This window comes from Bombus huntii, chromosome 7, assembly GCF_024542735.1.
Source record: "Bombus huntii isolate Logan2020A chromosome 7, iyBomHunt1.1, whole genome shotgun sequence".
Classification (NCBI taxonomy): domain Eukaryota; kingdom Metazoa; phylum Arthropoda; class Insecta; order Hymenoptera; family Apidae; genus Bombus; species Bombus huntii.
In genome coordinates, this window is record NC_066244.1 from 13,768,257 (window position 1) to 13,785,222 (window position 16,966).

The 16,966-nt window shown below is 35.7% G+C and overlaps 2 protein-coding genes and 1 long non-coding RNA gene across 6 annotated transcripts in view; 1 reads left to right on the plus strand and 2 right to left on the minus strand.

Annotated features, from left to right (window-relative positions):
* Positions 1 to 212: 212 nt before the first annotated feature.
* LOC126867673 (60S ribosomal protein L7) lies at positions 213 to 2,158 on the minus strand. Its single transcript, XM_050622478.1, has 6 exons — positions 2,082 to 2,158; positions 1,515 to 1,632; positions 1,255 to 1,430; positions 930 to 1,177; positions 574 to 671; positions 213 to 368 (listed from the first exon to the last, which is right to left on the minus strand). Exons 1-6 carry the CDS (start codon positions 2,090 to 2,092, stop codon positions 258 to 260), a joined length of 762 nt encoding a protein of 253 aa, XP_050478435.1. The 5' UTR covers positions 2,093 to 2,158; the 3' UTR covers positions 213 to 257.
* A 490-nt stretch (positions 2,159 to 2,648) lies between these two features.
* LOC126867664 (uncharacterized) overlaps positions 2,649 to 16,966 on the minus strand; it is a 44,924-nt gene continuing 30,606 nt past the window's right edge. For 3 of the 4 annotated variants that reach the window (XM_050622450.1, XM_050622451.1, XM_050622449.1), the window contains 13 exons: positions 10,155 to 10,286; positions 8,994 to 9,317; positions 8,268 to 8,456; positions 8,051 to 8,188; positions 6,663 to 6,767; positions 5,795 to 5,892; positions 5,535 to 5,619; positions 5,326 to 5,457; positions 5,033 to 5,215; positions 4,807 to 4,947; positions 4,416 to 4,739; positions 4,142 to 4,324; positions 2,649 to 4,053 (listed from right to left, as the gene is read on the minus strand). In XM_050622450.1, coding sequence (XP_050478407.1) covers positions 3,866 to 4,053; positions 4,142 to 4,324; positions 4,416 to 4,739; positions 4,807 to 4,947; positions 5,033 to 5,215; positions 5,326 to 5,457; positions 5,535 to 5,619; positions 5,795 to 5,892; positions 6,663 to 6,767; positions 8,051 to 8,188; positions 8,268 to 8,456; positions 8,994 to 9,317; positions 10,155 to 10,286 — 2,222 coding nt within the window. In that variant the 3' untranslated portion in view covers positions 2,649 to 3,865. The remainder of the gene's footprint in view (positions 4,054 to 4,141; positions 4,325 to 4,415; positions 4,740 to 4,806; positions 4,948 to 5,032; positions 5,216 to 5,325; positions 5,458 to 5,534; positions 5,620 to 5,794; positions 5,893 to 6,662; positions 6,768 to 8,050; positions 8,189 to 8,267; positions 8,457 to 8,993; positions 9,318 to 10,154; positions 10,287 to 16,966) is intronic. The other variant, XM_050622452.1, reaches the window with a different exon arrangement.
* LOC126867674 (uncharacterized) lies at positions 10,823 to 13,684 on the plus strand. The gene is made up of 2 exons (XR_007690372.1): positions 10,823 to 12,299; positions 12,347 to 13,684. It is a non-coding gene; the product is annotated as an uncharacterized LOC126867674 (long non-coding RNA).

Sequence of the window (16,966 nt, forward strand, 5' to 3'; positions counted from 1 at the left end):
TTCTGATTGTAGCAATAAATAATAACCACATTTATATATTTACACATTATGGAATCCTCTGTACTAACGCGTTATTTAAAATTTAAAAATCATCAGATAAATAATTAATGGATAAGGAGTACATATACCTATAGTTGTGTTAGTACACAAATAAGTGTGTACACACAAATAAGTTTACAAAAAGGGGACAATAGGTAAAATATAACACGATATAACAGGTTTTATTTAAATTTTTATTTATCAAGATCTTTATAAATTTAAATCATTCTCCTGAGGAGTTCATTGATTTTGTCTTCACGATTACCGAAATCGCCACCTTCAACGTAATGGTTAGTCTTTTTACGCCATCCACCACTAGGTGTGTTGAGCTAAAGGCAGGAAGGTTGACATTAATAATGTAACATAGACGATTATTAAATGAAATGTTTGAATTTAACTAAGGAACGCAAAATTACATGTGTTCCATAAAGAGAAACTCGTATTATTTTACGACATAGTAGGAGGTTAATAGAATAATGAATATTTCCACAACCATGCCTATGTCGACATTTGAGCAGTCAGAAATGTATATACCTTAAATGGCCACAAGAAATTGCTTGCAAACTTGAATTTTGGTCCAACCATGAATATTTCATGGATTAAATCTTCTATACAAATAATACTAGAGCGACCTGTAATAATTTATTTCCCATATTACTATCGCAGTATATATTGAAAAAAGGAATTGTTTAATGTAATTATAAAATGTATGAATCGTCGCAAACCTAAACGTAAAAAATACGAAAAAGTTTTTCAAAGATTCTATTACTTTTTGACAAGATGGAAGGGAGCAATAGAGTAAGAAATACAACTCCCATGGACTTGTCAAATGTAATGAATTAATTTTAACTAATTTTTTAATGACAACAATAAATTAGACTAATACTAACCAAGTTTCTTTTCAATAATTGAATTGCTTGTAATAGGAATACGTTGCCTGTTTATTTTAGCAAATCCCCTTTTATAGATCAATTCTCTAACTGATTTTAGATTTGGATAACCCCATGTGATATACGGTTCAATGATGCGAAGCATGTTAATTGTTGCTTTGTTCAGTTTCACAAATACGCCATTATTGATCTGTTTCAGGCGGAACAACTGAAGTACTTTACGTACTTTAGGAGAAACTTGATTCACACTAAAATAATATAAAATGATTACTGTACTATACATATTTTTTAATCATAACTTCAGTGTGCTAGGAATTATATTTACCCCCGAATACGGATAACAAATGCCAGACGTGCTTCGTTAAAGATGTAATAGTTGCCATGAGTCTTAGCTTGTCTTGCCAATCTAATTTGGTCTCTTTCTACCATTCGGTATTCCTTCACATATTTTTCGGCATTCTTAAAGATTAGTTTCCTTTTCAGATATCGACTTGCGCGTTGCTGAAATTAAAAAATTTATTTAATCATTTCCACTAATTTAAGCATTCATTTAATAAAAAAATAAAGTACAGTTCCAAAAACTACCTTAATCGATATTTGAAGACGTGCAGCTCGTACTGCTTCACGAGTTTTCTTTCTTTTAAGGACTGATTCCGGCACTGCCGGCAGCTTTTTAGCTGCTGCGGGTTCAAATTCCTTCTTCCTATGTACAAAATTATTAACAAAAGTTAAAAATTACATATTTTGTTCACATAAATTTCAACAAGTCGCATGATATACAGAGCTTAGGATATAATAAGTTAGGTTAAGCTATAATATAGGTTATGCTATTAAGAAATATAACTATTATTATACTATTATTATAATTATAATAGATATTTAATTTGATGCAAGATAACAATTCATGTTTCATTAAAGAATTAATATAACTTTTAATATGTATGATGAAATATGAATTGTTTTATATTGATCAACGGTATGACTTGTCAGCTTCGAGTAATAATTTTTCATTCTTGTGCAAAAAAACAAAAACTATAATATAAATATAACAAAGAACTCCAAAAGAATGATTAATAATATATTTCGTAAATGTTAGGATGGTATTAATTATCGATGTTTTTAGATTTTATTATGAGTTTGAACAGCACTTACGTATCCGCCATCCTTCCACAATGTAAAGAAATTCTCGATCGTTGATCACTTCACAACTGTTGAAAAGTTAAGCTTGAAGTTGACTGCAATTCTTGCTACTTAATGCACAGGCGGGAAATTTGAAATTTGAATTTACCTTGAAAGCGCTTTGCTTTTCGTACTATTAACAGTAAATATGTTGTAATAATTGACATGAATGGCATAAATAATTATAGGGCAATTAATTTACGCAACGACACAATTAATGTGATCCCTGTTATATTTAAAAAATTCAATTTTTCTCAAAGATATATATATATATATATATATATATATATATATATATATATATATATATATATATATATGCCTTAATTACAGAAGTTTCTAATTCAAAGATATATTTAAAAAAATTAATTTCCGGAAATTAATTAATCTTAAAACTTTCTTAGATCAAAATCCATAAGTTGGAAACAGAAAAATATGTGACTTTAAGATCAAGGAGTTTCAAGATTAATAAGATGCAGATTTTCATGAACAGAAAAAAGAACAAGAGCACAAAAAAGAAGAAGAAAATAAAACATAAAGTAAAAGGAAAAGAGTCGTCGTATTCTTTTTTTATATAATGCGTCGTTCACACTATTATATTATGTACAATTGGCAGACAGAAGTAGCAGTTTAAGCAGTTTGTAATTGGTCCAAGGATTTGATCTTTATTCCTGATGATCGTGTTAACATTGTTTGCCTTTCCTTGACTATATGAGCATCGATAGGCAATATTCACCCGTCTCGTGTACATCTTTATCCTTTCATTTTATTCAGAAGATATCGACGGCGATCCATCGTCAAAAAGACGTATGGATTATGGATGATCATCTTCGCGAACAATTAATTACACGTGGACCAAAGGTGATCACTCGAGACAAAGAACAAGACCACTGTCAATACTAATCGACGGTGACAGTTAACGTTACAAGAACACGTACGAAAAAAGAAAAAGAAAGAAATAAAAGAAACCACAGATTGCTTGTCGATCGAATTGGCTAGCAACATTCCATGAACATCAGCAAAATAACAGTGTACACATGTGTCGATCAGTTTTATTCACTCTAAAAACGCAGCAAAAAATCATCGAGTCAGCAAAAGTTAATACAAAGTGAAATGGAATACGATACAATATAATATCTCTATCGTTACAAAGCAATACAATAAAAGAATATCAAACAACGTTGTCGCCGTACGGTAATTTGCACGCGAACTAAGAGACATTATGGCAAACGTATACTTATAATGTATAACTGTATATAGCTTATACGCTAACATAATTGGTAATTCGCTTGGAATATTATAGTCGAGTAAACTCCCGCGAAACGTTGCCTCGTGTACGCTCGCAACACGTTCGCGCCTTCTTCAATTTGACAGAGGTCTAAAATCTCCTATAGAAAATCGATGGATTTGGTCCACGTTGAGCAAGCATACCACGCGCTCACGGAATTCACGGACAACTTGAACCCATTACGGTGCAAAGTATACGTTATTTATTTTATTTATTTATTTCTTTTAAATCGTTCGTTCATCGTCTAAGCAAAAAGAGAAGTACATAGACAGGTTTCATCGTCATCCCCCGTAGAATCGTCGAGCTTTGGTACGAGTCGTTCGTTCCGGACGAACGGCCGCTAATCAATCTTACGTAAAGCGAGTCGGATCAACAACAACAACAACGCACATTCGCGCAGCAGCAACAATTCATGAGTCTCAACTCTTTCGTTCCTTTCTTTCTTTTCCTATCACGTTCTTTTCTTTTATCACGCTTGTTTCGGATGCGGCGTGGGCGCCGCTGGTTCTGACCGGAAACAGGACAACAAGAAGCCGGTGTACATGGCAAACAGGACTGTGATCGCGATCAGCATATACATGTAGATGTTCAGTTCCGGTTGACGGTACCTGTTCTTGCGCAGCCAATCCAACACGTCTTGTTCCTTGTGTAGATCACCTGGTTAGGGGAGAATTGTTTAGAAAAGCTGTGATTGGAAATTGAAAATATTCATAGTTTCTTCTTGATATAGAAAAAAGAGTTTTACCTCGATAGATACTGGGGAATCTTTTGCGGAAATAAACGATGGCAGGAAGCTTGGTAACGCCCCATTTCCTGGCGTATCTTGGATCAGCCATTTTGACGAACGTGATATCCAAATTGTCTGTTTCTCCATCGATGTTCTCCAACTTCTCGTTCACTTCTTCGCTCTCTTTACTATTGTGTTCATCTAGAATAATTAATATGATTTTTTTATCTAGAAGTCAAATTGGGAATATTACGAACATCATCTAATACAAGGATGTTCCTTCTCTACTCACAGAAAAAGACAGTAAGGAACTCGTTCTCGTCTAACAGTTTGTCCAGCATCTTCTTGTTAACTTCTTCGATTTCATTTTTAATTTCGAACACATCTTGAGAAGTTAGCCATTGTAGAATCTTGTCTTCTTGAGTTAGATCGCCATCGTAGATGAGGGGCGTCTTTTTGCGGAAATAAACCAGAGACGGAACGTTCAGAATACCAAATTTCTCTGCGGCTTCCGTACTAAGAACCTTCACGAAATCAATACCGAATAAGTCCGCTTCACCATCGATTTTTTCCAAAGCTTCCATAATTTCGTCACACTCGGGGCAGTCTTCGTCGTCTGATTAAATTAAACGATTCAAGTGAAACTAGCTTCGTCAAAACTTACCAAATTTTGTGATACTTACAAAAGAAAACAGCTAAGAATGGTGATTCATCGAGAAGTCTTTCCAGCATCCTCTCGTTCACAGATTCAATTTCGTCCGCTAGTTCTCGGTTATCGTCATCGATCAGCCATTCGAGAACTGATTCCTCGTTTTGTAAATCACCTGGTAAATGCAATAGTGAATTCTTAAAGATGCAAACGATTTTGTTTAATCGAACTGATAATGTTGCAAGGGAAATTTTAGAGACCTTCGAACAAAAGAGGATTGCCATTTCTGAAGTAAACTAAGGCAGGGAAGGTTTTGATGGAATACCGTTTGGCCAGCTGAGGATCCTGAATTTTTACTAATTGAATACCAAATACATCGCATTCGTCGTCGATCTTTTCTAATCCTTCCAAAATCTCCTCGCATATATGGCAGTTTACTTTATCTACAACGTAACATTGTAATTTTGTTTTCGCTCTATATGAATATTACATTAATTTTATGTATTGTATCGTATATTATTTAAATGATTATAAAAAATACTCTAGAACTTACAGAAATAGACCGCGAGATATTGAGTCTCTTCAACAGACGTCTCTAACATTACTCTGGTAATTAATTCTATTCGATCCTCTGTTTTCTGGGTAATCAACCACTGCAGAACCTCTTCTTCCACTTTTAAATCACCTTTACAAACGAATATCTCAAATAATATGATATAATACAAAGAAACGTAGTGTTGTATTAACAAGAAAGTGGCGAACCTTCGAACACATTTGGTATTTGATTTTCGAAATATACCAATACTGGGAATTCCGTGACACCATAATCTTCCGCCACCTTGTAATCCTATAAAAATGTCATAAAAATTTTCCATTTATATCTCGACTGGAAGCCTAAATTTCTAAAATATTTCATATATTTTATGTACATGTATTTCCAATATAAATTCTTCTATATTTTCTATACTAACGAAATATTTTATGTATCCAGAAAGAAATTATTCAGTCACTTTTATACTCACTTGAGTCTTCACGAACGTAATACCGTGTCTGTCGCAATCATCGTCGATGTTCTCCAATTCTTCGAGAATCCCCATGCATTGCTCGCAGTCTTCGGCATCTAAAGGGAGACTATATCGTTATAAAATTCACGAACAGATCGAAGAGATATCTACTCGAAGTACAGCGATCTATGATGATAAGATGAATCGATCGATTGAACTGATTGGATCATCTAAAAAAGCGTTCTCCGGGTCTTATCTATGGGAGGGAAACTAGCTCTAACGAAAAAATAACAACGATGAACAGATTCGTATGGTTTCAGCTCGCGATCGTATACTAAATCTAATAAAACTCGGACAAACAAAATGGTTAGCATGCTGGTCGTCTCTAAGTGGTAACTATGGTGGTTTCTGCCTCCTGTTTCTGTAGTGTTCTCATGCTATCTAATCGTGCAGGTACACCTGTGTGACAGTGTGAACGTGTAATAAAATGTAGGGAAAAAATTGGCCTGGAAAAATTGTGACGTTGATGAAAGTTCGTATATACACGTGTACGTTTAAAACGCAGTGGTTAGATTATTTGGCGATTAAACGAATTGAAATTTTTTTGCGAATAAAAAATATCGCAGTGGCCATCTGAAAAAATCATGCACTTTAAAAAAGAAATTAGATAAAAATGTACGGTGTTGTATTTCACTGGCAAAATTGTATTTGCAAAAATATGGACAAAAATGTATGTGAATGGTGCTGGAGTTCTGGGTAGTGCACACGGAACATGAATATCTTGGATGAACTATCTGCAACATATTCTAAATTGGTAGAACGGTAAAGAAAAAAGAAATCGGGTCGACAACTCAATTGTTCTCTTTGTCTGTCTTCACGTGTGTACCATCGAGTTCTTCGGCTGCTTCGTGTTCGACGATCCTGCGCTCCTTGTGGCGGCTCTGCTTCCGCTGATATTTTGCCTGACACAAGTCACAAAGCGTTCTGTTCCCTGCGGCATTAGTAGACAACGTGTACAGCGTATGGACGGACAAGAAGACGAATAAAAAAGAGAAAGACAGGCCAAGTAGCAATGATCGTGACGAAACGTATAATCAAACGAAAGATCAAAAAACAAGGACGACGGACAACTTAGAATAATAAAAACGAAATCTGGTTAATCGTTGCGACACATTAAGCGTAAACCGTAGACAAGTACAAAGTAACAAAAGTTCGCGGTAATGTATGTATGTATATATGTACATAGTATAGTTTCGAGTCGCGTTTCATCCGAGTTGAACGAGAATTTGTTGCTTTGAAATTCTGGGCTGTTGCTACCAGAGCAGGAATTAATATAACGCAGACAAGTTGCTGGCTGCGGTCAGTTGTTATTCTCTTTAGCGAAGAAATATGATCAATAGCGTGGCGTGAAGGGAAGAGGAGAATGGGATAACAGGAAATCCGCTCGATGTGTAGTAGTATACTTGTTGTGGTATTAACACTAGAACTACCTTCGATATTTTATAATACATATAACACACATAGATAATCACAGATCACAGGAAAAACACGATAAGTGCGTTTATGTTGATTTTTTGATTTTAATATCACATTGTGGCTAAAAAGGAATATTTTAATATAAAATAGCCGAAGATGGGGAGAACCTGTTGGGTCCAGCCAAAGGTGTATATATATATATATATATATATATATATATATGTTAAGACAAATATTTTAATAATACGTCAAACGAATTTTTTGAGTTATGAATAGGATGCAAAAAATACATGTTTAGCTGTAGAATTAAATAAGAACACAATCTCGACAGCATGAGGTTAATTGACAATTAATTAACATTACCATTGAATTGACATTAATTGTATTGAATTTTAAAACTGCTGTCCATTGAAAAAAAAAAAGAAGAAAAACAGAAAAATCAACATCAATCCTGTTAAGAGCACTTGCATATTTTTAATAATTGTGAAAATAGAACATCCAGAACTCATTATCATTGGATCAATCATGTGTGGTAGTTCTAGCGTTAATGGTCAAGTTGTAGAGACTAAAGAATTATACTGAGATGATCCTCGACTTTATCGATTATTATCGATGAAGCAAAATGTGGATACGAATATCTGAATATCCGAATGATAATATTTACAATATTTACAATCAAATATAGAAGAAGAGCGGGATAAAGTATAAAAATATTAGAAATATAGTAGAGCCACGCAACAGGCTAGAGATACATTCCTGCTTGGCAGTTGGCCGTAGCTGAAGGACTGTCAGACTTACAGAAGTACACTGCTAACGATTCCGATTCTCTTATCAAATGCAGAAGTTCTTCACCCTCCAAATCCTCGATTACCTCTCCGGATGGATCTTTTTGTGTTAATAACCATTGCAGTATCTGATTTTCGTCGTACAGATCGCCTTTGGCCGAAGATAAAATTTAATTAATTATAGACTTCGAATTCATTTTATTTGCGAGCTAATTTAATTTATAATATACCTGCATAAATGACTGGTTCCTTCGAGGACATTTTAAAGAACAATATAGCGGGTAATGCGAAGACGCCATATTGCTTGGCCAGTTGCTTGTCGTCGATCTTCACGAACTTTATTCCCGCGTTGTCTGCTTCGTCATCGATGTGTTCGATTTCCACCAATACCCTGCCACACTGTTTGCAGTCGTTGCTGTCTAAACATACGCGCGCCATCGCGTTCGATATGCTCGAAAGTCTCGTTTTTTAAATAATAATCGTAGCTATTTTGCCGGATTTTTAATTTCTCCATTCTCACACTGTATTAACCCGAAATGTGGGCAACCTTCTAACAATTTTCTATTTTCCAGTAAAAATATCACAAAACAGTTCTGCATCCTCCATTCTTTGGATATCTTTATGCCGAAATTTATACAAACGTTTTAAACATTAAAGCTTCGAACGTGATTCTCAATTTATTCGATCACATTTTGGTTGCTCACACGAGGGTTGAAATAAAAAGAAATAAAATGGAAACTTTCCAAATAGGTTGAAATTTCTTTTACGATATCAAATTTAAATATCATCGAAGTATCGATAAAAATGTTCTCGTCTTCATCTTACCCGAATAAACACCGTAATCCCAATTTTATATACATTCGATTCGATTTATAATTCTTGTTCTAACATTTTATTATTATCATATATGATTTAAAAGATATTCTTCGAACTTTCTCCTTAAATTCTATACTCACAGAAGAACACAGCCAAATAATCAGTGGTCTGTCGTATCTTGTGAAACATCTTCTTATTGATTCTCTCGATATGATCGGTGAGCTCCATGTTCTCTGGATTGGTTAGCCAATCGAGGATTTCCTCCTCGTCGTCGATGTCCCCGTCGTAATTAATGTTCTTGCCCTTGCGGAAGTACGTGATACCGGGTGGATTCCGGTAGCCATATTTCTTCGCCATCAATCGATCCTTCATCCTTACGATCTTTATACCGTACTCAGCAGCTTCGTCGTCGATCAACTCGACGTGCCTGAGCACCCTAGGACTCTCTGGATCTTCCTCCTTGTCTACGGGAGCGAGATGTTTCTTTTTTCGTTTCGAGGCGACGTAATATCAACCTCTTAACATTCTTATGGGAGAAATTTACGAGCAAACTGGACATGTTTATGCAAATTTATCTTTGAGAATATAATTAAAGAAGTGGAACTTAAATAGAAGTTCGTTTTAAATGCTAAATATCACGGCCAGTAATTTCCTATATTTTTGCATACTACATGCATTTTGTAAATTTTCATATTTACTTTTAAATTGTACACTAAATGCATGTTTATTCAAATTCATATTTTTATGAACATTCATATTTTTATGAATAAGGAAATGAAATTTCAGTAAAGATTTGTCTCATTCTTTAAATACTACGACGTGTATTTACTTTACTGTGAATATTTTGTATATTTTTATGTCACGCGATTTCTATATATTTTTGCACATTTGAATTACCTATATCCAGATGCATAAACACACGTAATTTACTCATAAGATTTCTAAATTTGAAATGTTATTTGGTCGATAAGAGAAGAGACGATGCGAAGTTGTTACTCGATCATTTAAAAGATGAATTTAACTTTCGAAACGTGTCAAGTTATGATTTTAATAGAATTTGAGGGATGGATAATTAAGAAACGAATATAACAAAATTTTTCTTGTGTTTTTTACGGTGTTGAACCGATTTTAGATCGTTCGATTGGCTATTTAATTTTACCGACTACACGATAATTCTTACTTACCCCATATAACGATTATATTTGGAACGAACAATTCGCCTTACGAATTATGTGACTTACTGCGAACAATCTACGACTTTGCACATTTTCGCAATCTTTTTGGTAGAAAAAATATCTTACAGAAAACGACAGCCAAGAATTCTTTCGTTTCGATATATTTGCTCAGGGTGTCACGATCGATCTCTTCGATGCTCTCGTCTGTCTTCTGCTTCACCATCCAATCAAGCACTTCGTTCTCGTCTAGCAGATTACCTAAGTTATCATAAGGTTGCTCGAATGTACTATCATCTTTTATCGAACTTTTATTCATCGTTATCAAACGTAATTAAATAAAAAATTAGTCAAAGAAACTACCAACTCTCAGATTTTTATAGATTTCATTTTATTCAAGATCTGGAATGGCTATTCTCTTCGTTTTTAAATAAATTCTGGAGATTTCTAGATGTTCAAGGAAACTTACCCTTCGTGTACAAGTCGTTACATAGTTCATCGATCGATGTCGGAATTAAAAGAGAATGTTTACTGATAAATCTCAGATCGCTCGCTTTACGATTCAGATATGATAAAGACTCTACGATTCTTCCCTCTATTATTGACGATAATTTTTCAATTTTGATAAACACTTTTTAAGTGTGCATTTTTATCTGGCACTTATTTTTGTGAAGGATGACGTTGAAAATCCTCGATGAGTATTTGATGACCGTGTGGCTGGAGTATCGTGAATTGTGTTCGTCGAGTGCAAGCTTTTAGTTCATCATATACATATATACTCTGATAAGCTTCTAAATAGAAACAAACGGGACAACGTGAGAAACTATTATACAAGTGTCACATATGAAACAGTGTAGTTTCATTTATTCGTTGGACGTTCACGAGACACGTTTTCGATTTTTAATAATCTATTTCTGGAGAAATTATAGGTAAGGGAGGAATTCTACGTCTATCATTAGCAGTAGTAACGGGCAAAGCAAATACAAAAGGATACTAATTGGTACTAGGAAACATATTTATTATCGAGTTTTATTATTGTACATGTTGCTCTTATGCGATTAACGAGGATGCCGTACGGCAGAAAGTGCGCAAAAACGTTTTACGAGCAGTAAAATAATTCCATGCCTTGATAATCACGATCACAGACGCAGCGCGATGATTAAGATAATCAAATAATTCCTCTCTGTTGACTAAATTTCTCGTGTGAAATTGATTAATATATTTGATCTCTGTTGCTCGAATTTTTATTTATATATCCTATATATATGTATTTTTATTCGTTTCTATTCCTCATACTTTTATCTATGTTCTTAATTTTCGGGTTATAAATTCACATTGCAAATTATCATTTACTGATTAATTATCGCGCTCGAGGATCGGTGACCACGATGAAAGTACAGTGTCTACGCGATGTTACTTCTGTATTAACGTAGCTTTTGTACAGATTATTATCGGCATTTTCGACTTGACGTCCGATGAGAACCACAGCGAATACAGAACTCAACAAATAAAACATTCGTATAAATAAATAAATAAATAAATAAGGTGAGCATGTTTTTTTTCGATTTTTCCATTTCCTAACTTTCGTTCGGAACCATCGGTGAACCGTTCGAAAGGGGAGAAAAAGAACAAGAATTCTCGATGTGTTTCTTTTTTACTCCTTTTTTTTCGATTTTTCTTCTGCTATCGTTTATTTTATTTTATATACTTTTTTTGTGATTTTGATATTGTTTAGTGCTGGCTCGTGCGGCCCAGTAAGCGATTAAAGCGATTAGTGATAGCTGGCGTAACAAGAAACGCACGTGTTCCTCGACGTTTTACTGTTGAGGAATATTTCAAAGAAGGTATGTTTATGTCGCAGCCACGATCATGGTAGCACTAAGGATAAGAACAGCATCGTGTATCGATGTACTATTAGGTATATGAAAGCCACAGGTGAAAAACATGACAAGTTAAACCCTTAAACAATTATTCTTTTATCGAAGAACGATCGTAAAATTCAATATGTTATCAGTCAATAAAAGATCTCCAGAAATAAACTTATCATGCTTTTCCCGCGTGATTTCCATATGTTTTATGATATGATAATAAAATTTATGATACTTATGTACAAACTCGAGATATCGTATCACGCGTGTATGTACCAGTGTATATTATAAAAAAGAAAAGGAACGAGAATGAAAGGAAAATAGGGGATGCGACCCCAGAAAAGAAAAAGAAAAATCACGAATATTTTGTAAATTCGATTGGCAGACCCTAGCTGCGTAGGTTCGCGTAGGCGCAGAATCTGAAACGAGATAAGGAGCAAGCTTAATCTCGAGTCTGAAATGAGACTAAGAAAAATCGAATGGTGGATCAAGCAGTCGTTTATTCCAGATCAATATACGATTGTCATGATCATCAAGTTGCTACAAACCTATGTCGCTCGCGTTGCACTTGACATAAACATACTCTTGAGAGATCTGCTGATTGATTAAGGAATTATATAATTAAGAATAATTCGTTTTAATCCTGGAATCGAACCACGACGCCTTCAAAAGAGATTGTGCGATGAATCTTCATCCATCAATGTCAATCATGAAAGGATTAAATGAAGACTGAACGATAATTGCATTAGCGACAATATTAATTAATAATCGCTATAGCGTCTTCAGGTTCCAGGATTAAAACCAACGAGAGAAGATAATAAACGAAACGAGAAAGTGTTCGTCGCTACAACCTATACCGCGAGATCTAGGTAGAACACTACGAAACGTTCGGCAAGAGCGAACAGCCACATCTTCCATTCGATCGTCGACGATCGTTCGTTCGATCGATCGTTTCGCGACCAAGAAAAAAGAAGTCCTACCCCGTTCTTCCGCGAGCGTTACCGATCAAAAATGCAATGGGACAGCGGTATCGTGTCGTCGCGACGATATAACAATAGAACAATGATACGCAAGACTAATTTATGGCAGGACGATCGAAGTGTATGGCCGGTTTCGGCCATTATTTGATTAGAACGCATTCTTTGATTCACGCGCACGCGGGCATCGAGATTTTCTCTGTTCGCGCGAGAAATGCATGTGGATTTCTTATTTATATATGTATATTATATATACACATAAATCCTTCCTTCTTTCTTTTTAAAAATCGACTACTAAAAATCGCCTCGTAGACTGAACAAGTCTTATGTTTCTCGAGAAGCGTGTGCGCTTTGTTGTTGTGTTTTTTGATATGATTTAAGAACGCTTATTATCAAGAATTGTGCGTGACGATGATGTTGTTCGAGTTCGCTGATTTATATTCGCAGTTCTTTTTCCTTTCGTTTTTACGAAAAGTTTAGTTACGAAAAATTTACACGTGAGTGTTTGGCTATATCTTTTTGTGAAAAATATAGGAGGGTGTCTCGGGGATTACAGATATGTTAAATGAGGGTAAGGGCGCATGATTTTTTCGATGATCGATGCCGATTTATAGACCGATTATGCGACGAGATTTTAAAATATTTTGTTCGCGACGATGAGCGTAGGGGAGACAGATGATTACGTCGATGATGATGATACTTCGATATATCGATGACGAATCAAAATGACGATAAACATGTTTCAGGAACAAGTTTGTTCAACGAACGAAACATTCGTATCTTTTTTTACAATCTATATTTCTTCATCCGTATCTTCGTCTCTTCTTCTCTTCTGGTTTCTCTTCTTCCCTTCTTCTCCCTTTTTATCTTCCTTTTCCCTTCGATTCATCGGTTACTGTCTCTTACTCTCTGATCCAATTTCGTCCTTCATCTCCACCTCCTTCTGCTCGTTCTTTAGACTTTCATGATGTACGGAAGCCCGGCCACAACTGCAACAGGCCACAACCCCCGACCCAACTCTCAATGAGACGTAGAAAAACTATATCCTCACGATCCTTTCTCATCGCGGCATATTTTTCCCGTACAATTTCGTTTATAGATTACCTAGTTTAGTTACATTCTTCATTACCGCGGTACATTTACTTTTTCTTTTTTTTTTTTTTTCATTTTTCTCTCTTCAAAGCCGACTATGTATATATACAGTTCGGCGAGTCGCGACGTGTGAACAACCCTTATTTATTCCTATTATTACGGATTCGATCAACGATTACAAGGTTCTTGGACAGACACACACAATGTAGTAGGAAGCAGGAAAGGATCTGGTAGATATTTCGACGGAGCTATAATTGTAATTCTCGAATCACTTCGGTAAAATTCAAACGTATCTAACATCTCAAACAAATTTAATCAAAAAATATTCCTCAACGATCCATTTGTAAATTAAACACGTTACAGAATGAACTTCTAGAAAATCCTTCTAGGATCCATCCTCTAAAAATTGATTGTAAATTATAGCTCCGTCGCGGTTGAATCGTTTTAATAGTTACGTATATTATATCCGGTGCGCGGACGCTCTAGAACGTTTACAAGATGTTCGATCGAACTTGTGTTAGAAGGCTAGAGACTCTCGCGAAACTGTTATCCCGACGATTCGAGGAATCCGAGGAGCCAGTCCACCGGCTTTCCTAGGCACGTTTCTTGGATCGTCTTGCTTGTCCAGAACTTGCGGCTCGTGATTTTCTTCATGGACCGCGCGACACACCTGTATTCCAGATACGAAGACGTTTCGTCAGCCGGCCCTTTTCTTACTCAACGTTTCTTTCCAGCCCCCGTCTTCACACAGATCGGCTGTCACTTCGTTTTTCTATCATCTAATACCCTCTACTATGTGTTTCCTACGTTGCCAATTAAATCACTGCCCACTCTCCACGTGGATACTGATTTCCTTCAGCTTCGTAGTTCACTCATAATACATATTATGTACACAGGGTGTTCCACGCAACTGGACCAATCTTGTAGCTTTGAGGAATAGAAAGTAGAAAAATGTTCATGGGGTAAAATTAAATAATTTAGGACGATGCACGACCAGAACCGTCTACTTGTAGGTACAATAATTTACTAGCTGATAACGTTAGTAAACTAAACAGTTGCGAATTATAAACTTGTCTTTTATGATTTCGTAATTTTTTGTCCAATAAGATAATCAAATAGTTCACAATTTGTAAAAATTTTTTGCGTAGCTTCATTTACTTCATTATCAAACTTAGTTTTATTAACAAAGTGAAAATATAAAATCGTAAATGACTTAATATTTTTTTTGCAGGGAACAAAAATTCACGTGGTATATAAAATAATATGCAGTTCAATTAAAAAAAAATAGGGGTAATTTTGAAGTTCTTGAAACACCTCTACATTCAGATTGGACATACTTCATCTTGCATCATGAAATGTATCTCTATCTTCTACCTTACTTGGAAAACTAGTTTTGCCCAATTACGTAGAACACCCTATGTTCCTTTTCTTCCTCAAAATAATTCCTCATGGATTATCATCTTTATTAAATCAAAATCTAATCTTCCGTGAAGAACGTTGATTCGATTTGAGTCACTTTGAATCAGATTCTGGATATGTATGGGCAATGATTTAACTCCGCGATTACCACAGCCAGTTCACATATTTACCGCTTCCGAAGAATCCCTTCTTGGCCTTGTGGTCGCTCGATTTGCTAACCCCCGATGACACCGTGGCAGTTTTTCTGCTGTCCTTTGCGGTGAGCTTGTTAATCGGCTTCAGGCCGGGCAGCCCCAGCTTTTCGGACCTCTCATGCACTTTGCCCTTGTCCTTGGTCACCGGGCCGACTTTTGTCACTTTGGCGACTTTTGTGCCGTGGGCGACCTTGGCAGGACAGCACTGGTAGGGCTGATAGGAGGGAATCTTGGGTTTCGCGCTTTTACCTCCCATGCCGATGTAGAAACAGCCGTCGCCTGCAGTAAGCAAATATACAACGAGTCAGATACAGAGAGATTGATTCCAGACAAAGATGTGTGGCAAAAAAAGAGAGCAAAAGTTGGTAAGAAAATTGGCTAGCCTACGGCTGATTGATTCGTCTCTTCACGAGTTAATACGGATGGGGTGGGTTGAAAAATTAAAGAAAAAAAGAAGAAGATGTGAAGAGAAAATAAAGAGAGAGAAACAAAGAGATTAGTGACTAGTGCAGAGAGAACGTGTCACTCCAACCCCAATTGCGCAGCAAAAGCCAAACGTGCATATTTCTCACAGACGAAAATATCTCGCGGCGAGTCGACGACTCTTTTATGGCAGCCATTTTAGCGTGAACCAGCCTCCACTTAAATCTTTATCGAATTATAAAAAAGAATGAAATCCTAAATGGGAAGAAAAGATGACTTTTACATACTGTGACATGTTTCTCGTATGATTTTCAAATTATTCGAATTTTAATCATATTGAGTTTATTGAATCGTATCGCTAAATACCTCTTTTTTTTATAAATTTTAAATTACTCGTATAAAGTTTCTATGTTGAGTTTCCAACTAGTTTATGTATGTTTTTATCCGATTCCTAAGTATCTACACGTGCGAATCGGAGTTTTCTGCTTTTGAAGTTATTGAAATCCCGCGAGCAATGGAATTATTGGCATGCTTCACCGCCGATATTTATCGGTCGTGAGATATTCCGAATGAACCCCCTCCGCGTTATTTTTTTATTTCCCCGCTCTTTCAAGCAGAGGCCAGTCCGAATCTCTTCGACTCGGAGCTCGCTGCAGACGACAGCTGTCAACTACAATAGGAACCATCGGCTCGCTTTGGAGAAATTTGTTGTTATTTCATTTGTTGGGTTGTAAAAGTGCGATCGAGGTCTTCTGGAGCTACGGTACCATCATTCTAACAACCAACGACAACAACTTTACTTACCTCTATAAAAAAAAAAGAAGAAAATGAAACATAGATAAATAAAATATAAGTTTGATACCAACGAAGAAAGCCGTATCGATAAGTGCATGTAATCTATCTACTAATTACAAATGAATATACGAACGAAACAGCGAGTTACAGTAGTTGTACGATAAGAATTTTCA

What these genes read in the sequence shown, in the direction of transcription:
- LOC126867673 (XM_050622478.1), bottom strand. An exon ending in GTCTTCAAATATCGATTAAG is followed by an intron (nt 1,431 to 1,514) that starts GTAGTTTTTGGA and finishes TTTTAATTTCAG; the next exon opens with CAACGCGCAAGTCGATATCT. An exon ending in ATTTCTTGTGGCCATTTAAG is followed by an intron (nt 369 to 573) that starts GTATATACATTT and finishes TCCTGCCTTTAG; the next exon opens with CTCAACACACCTAGTGGTGG.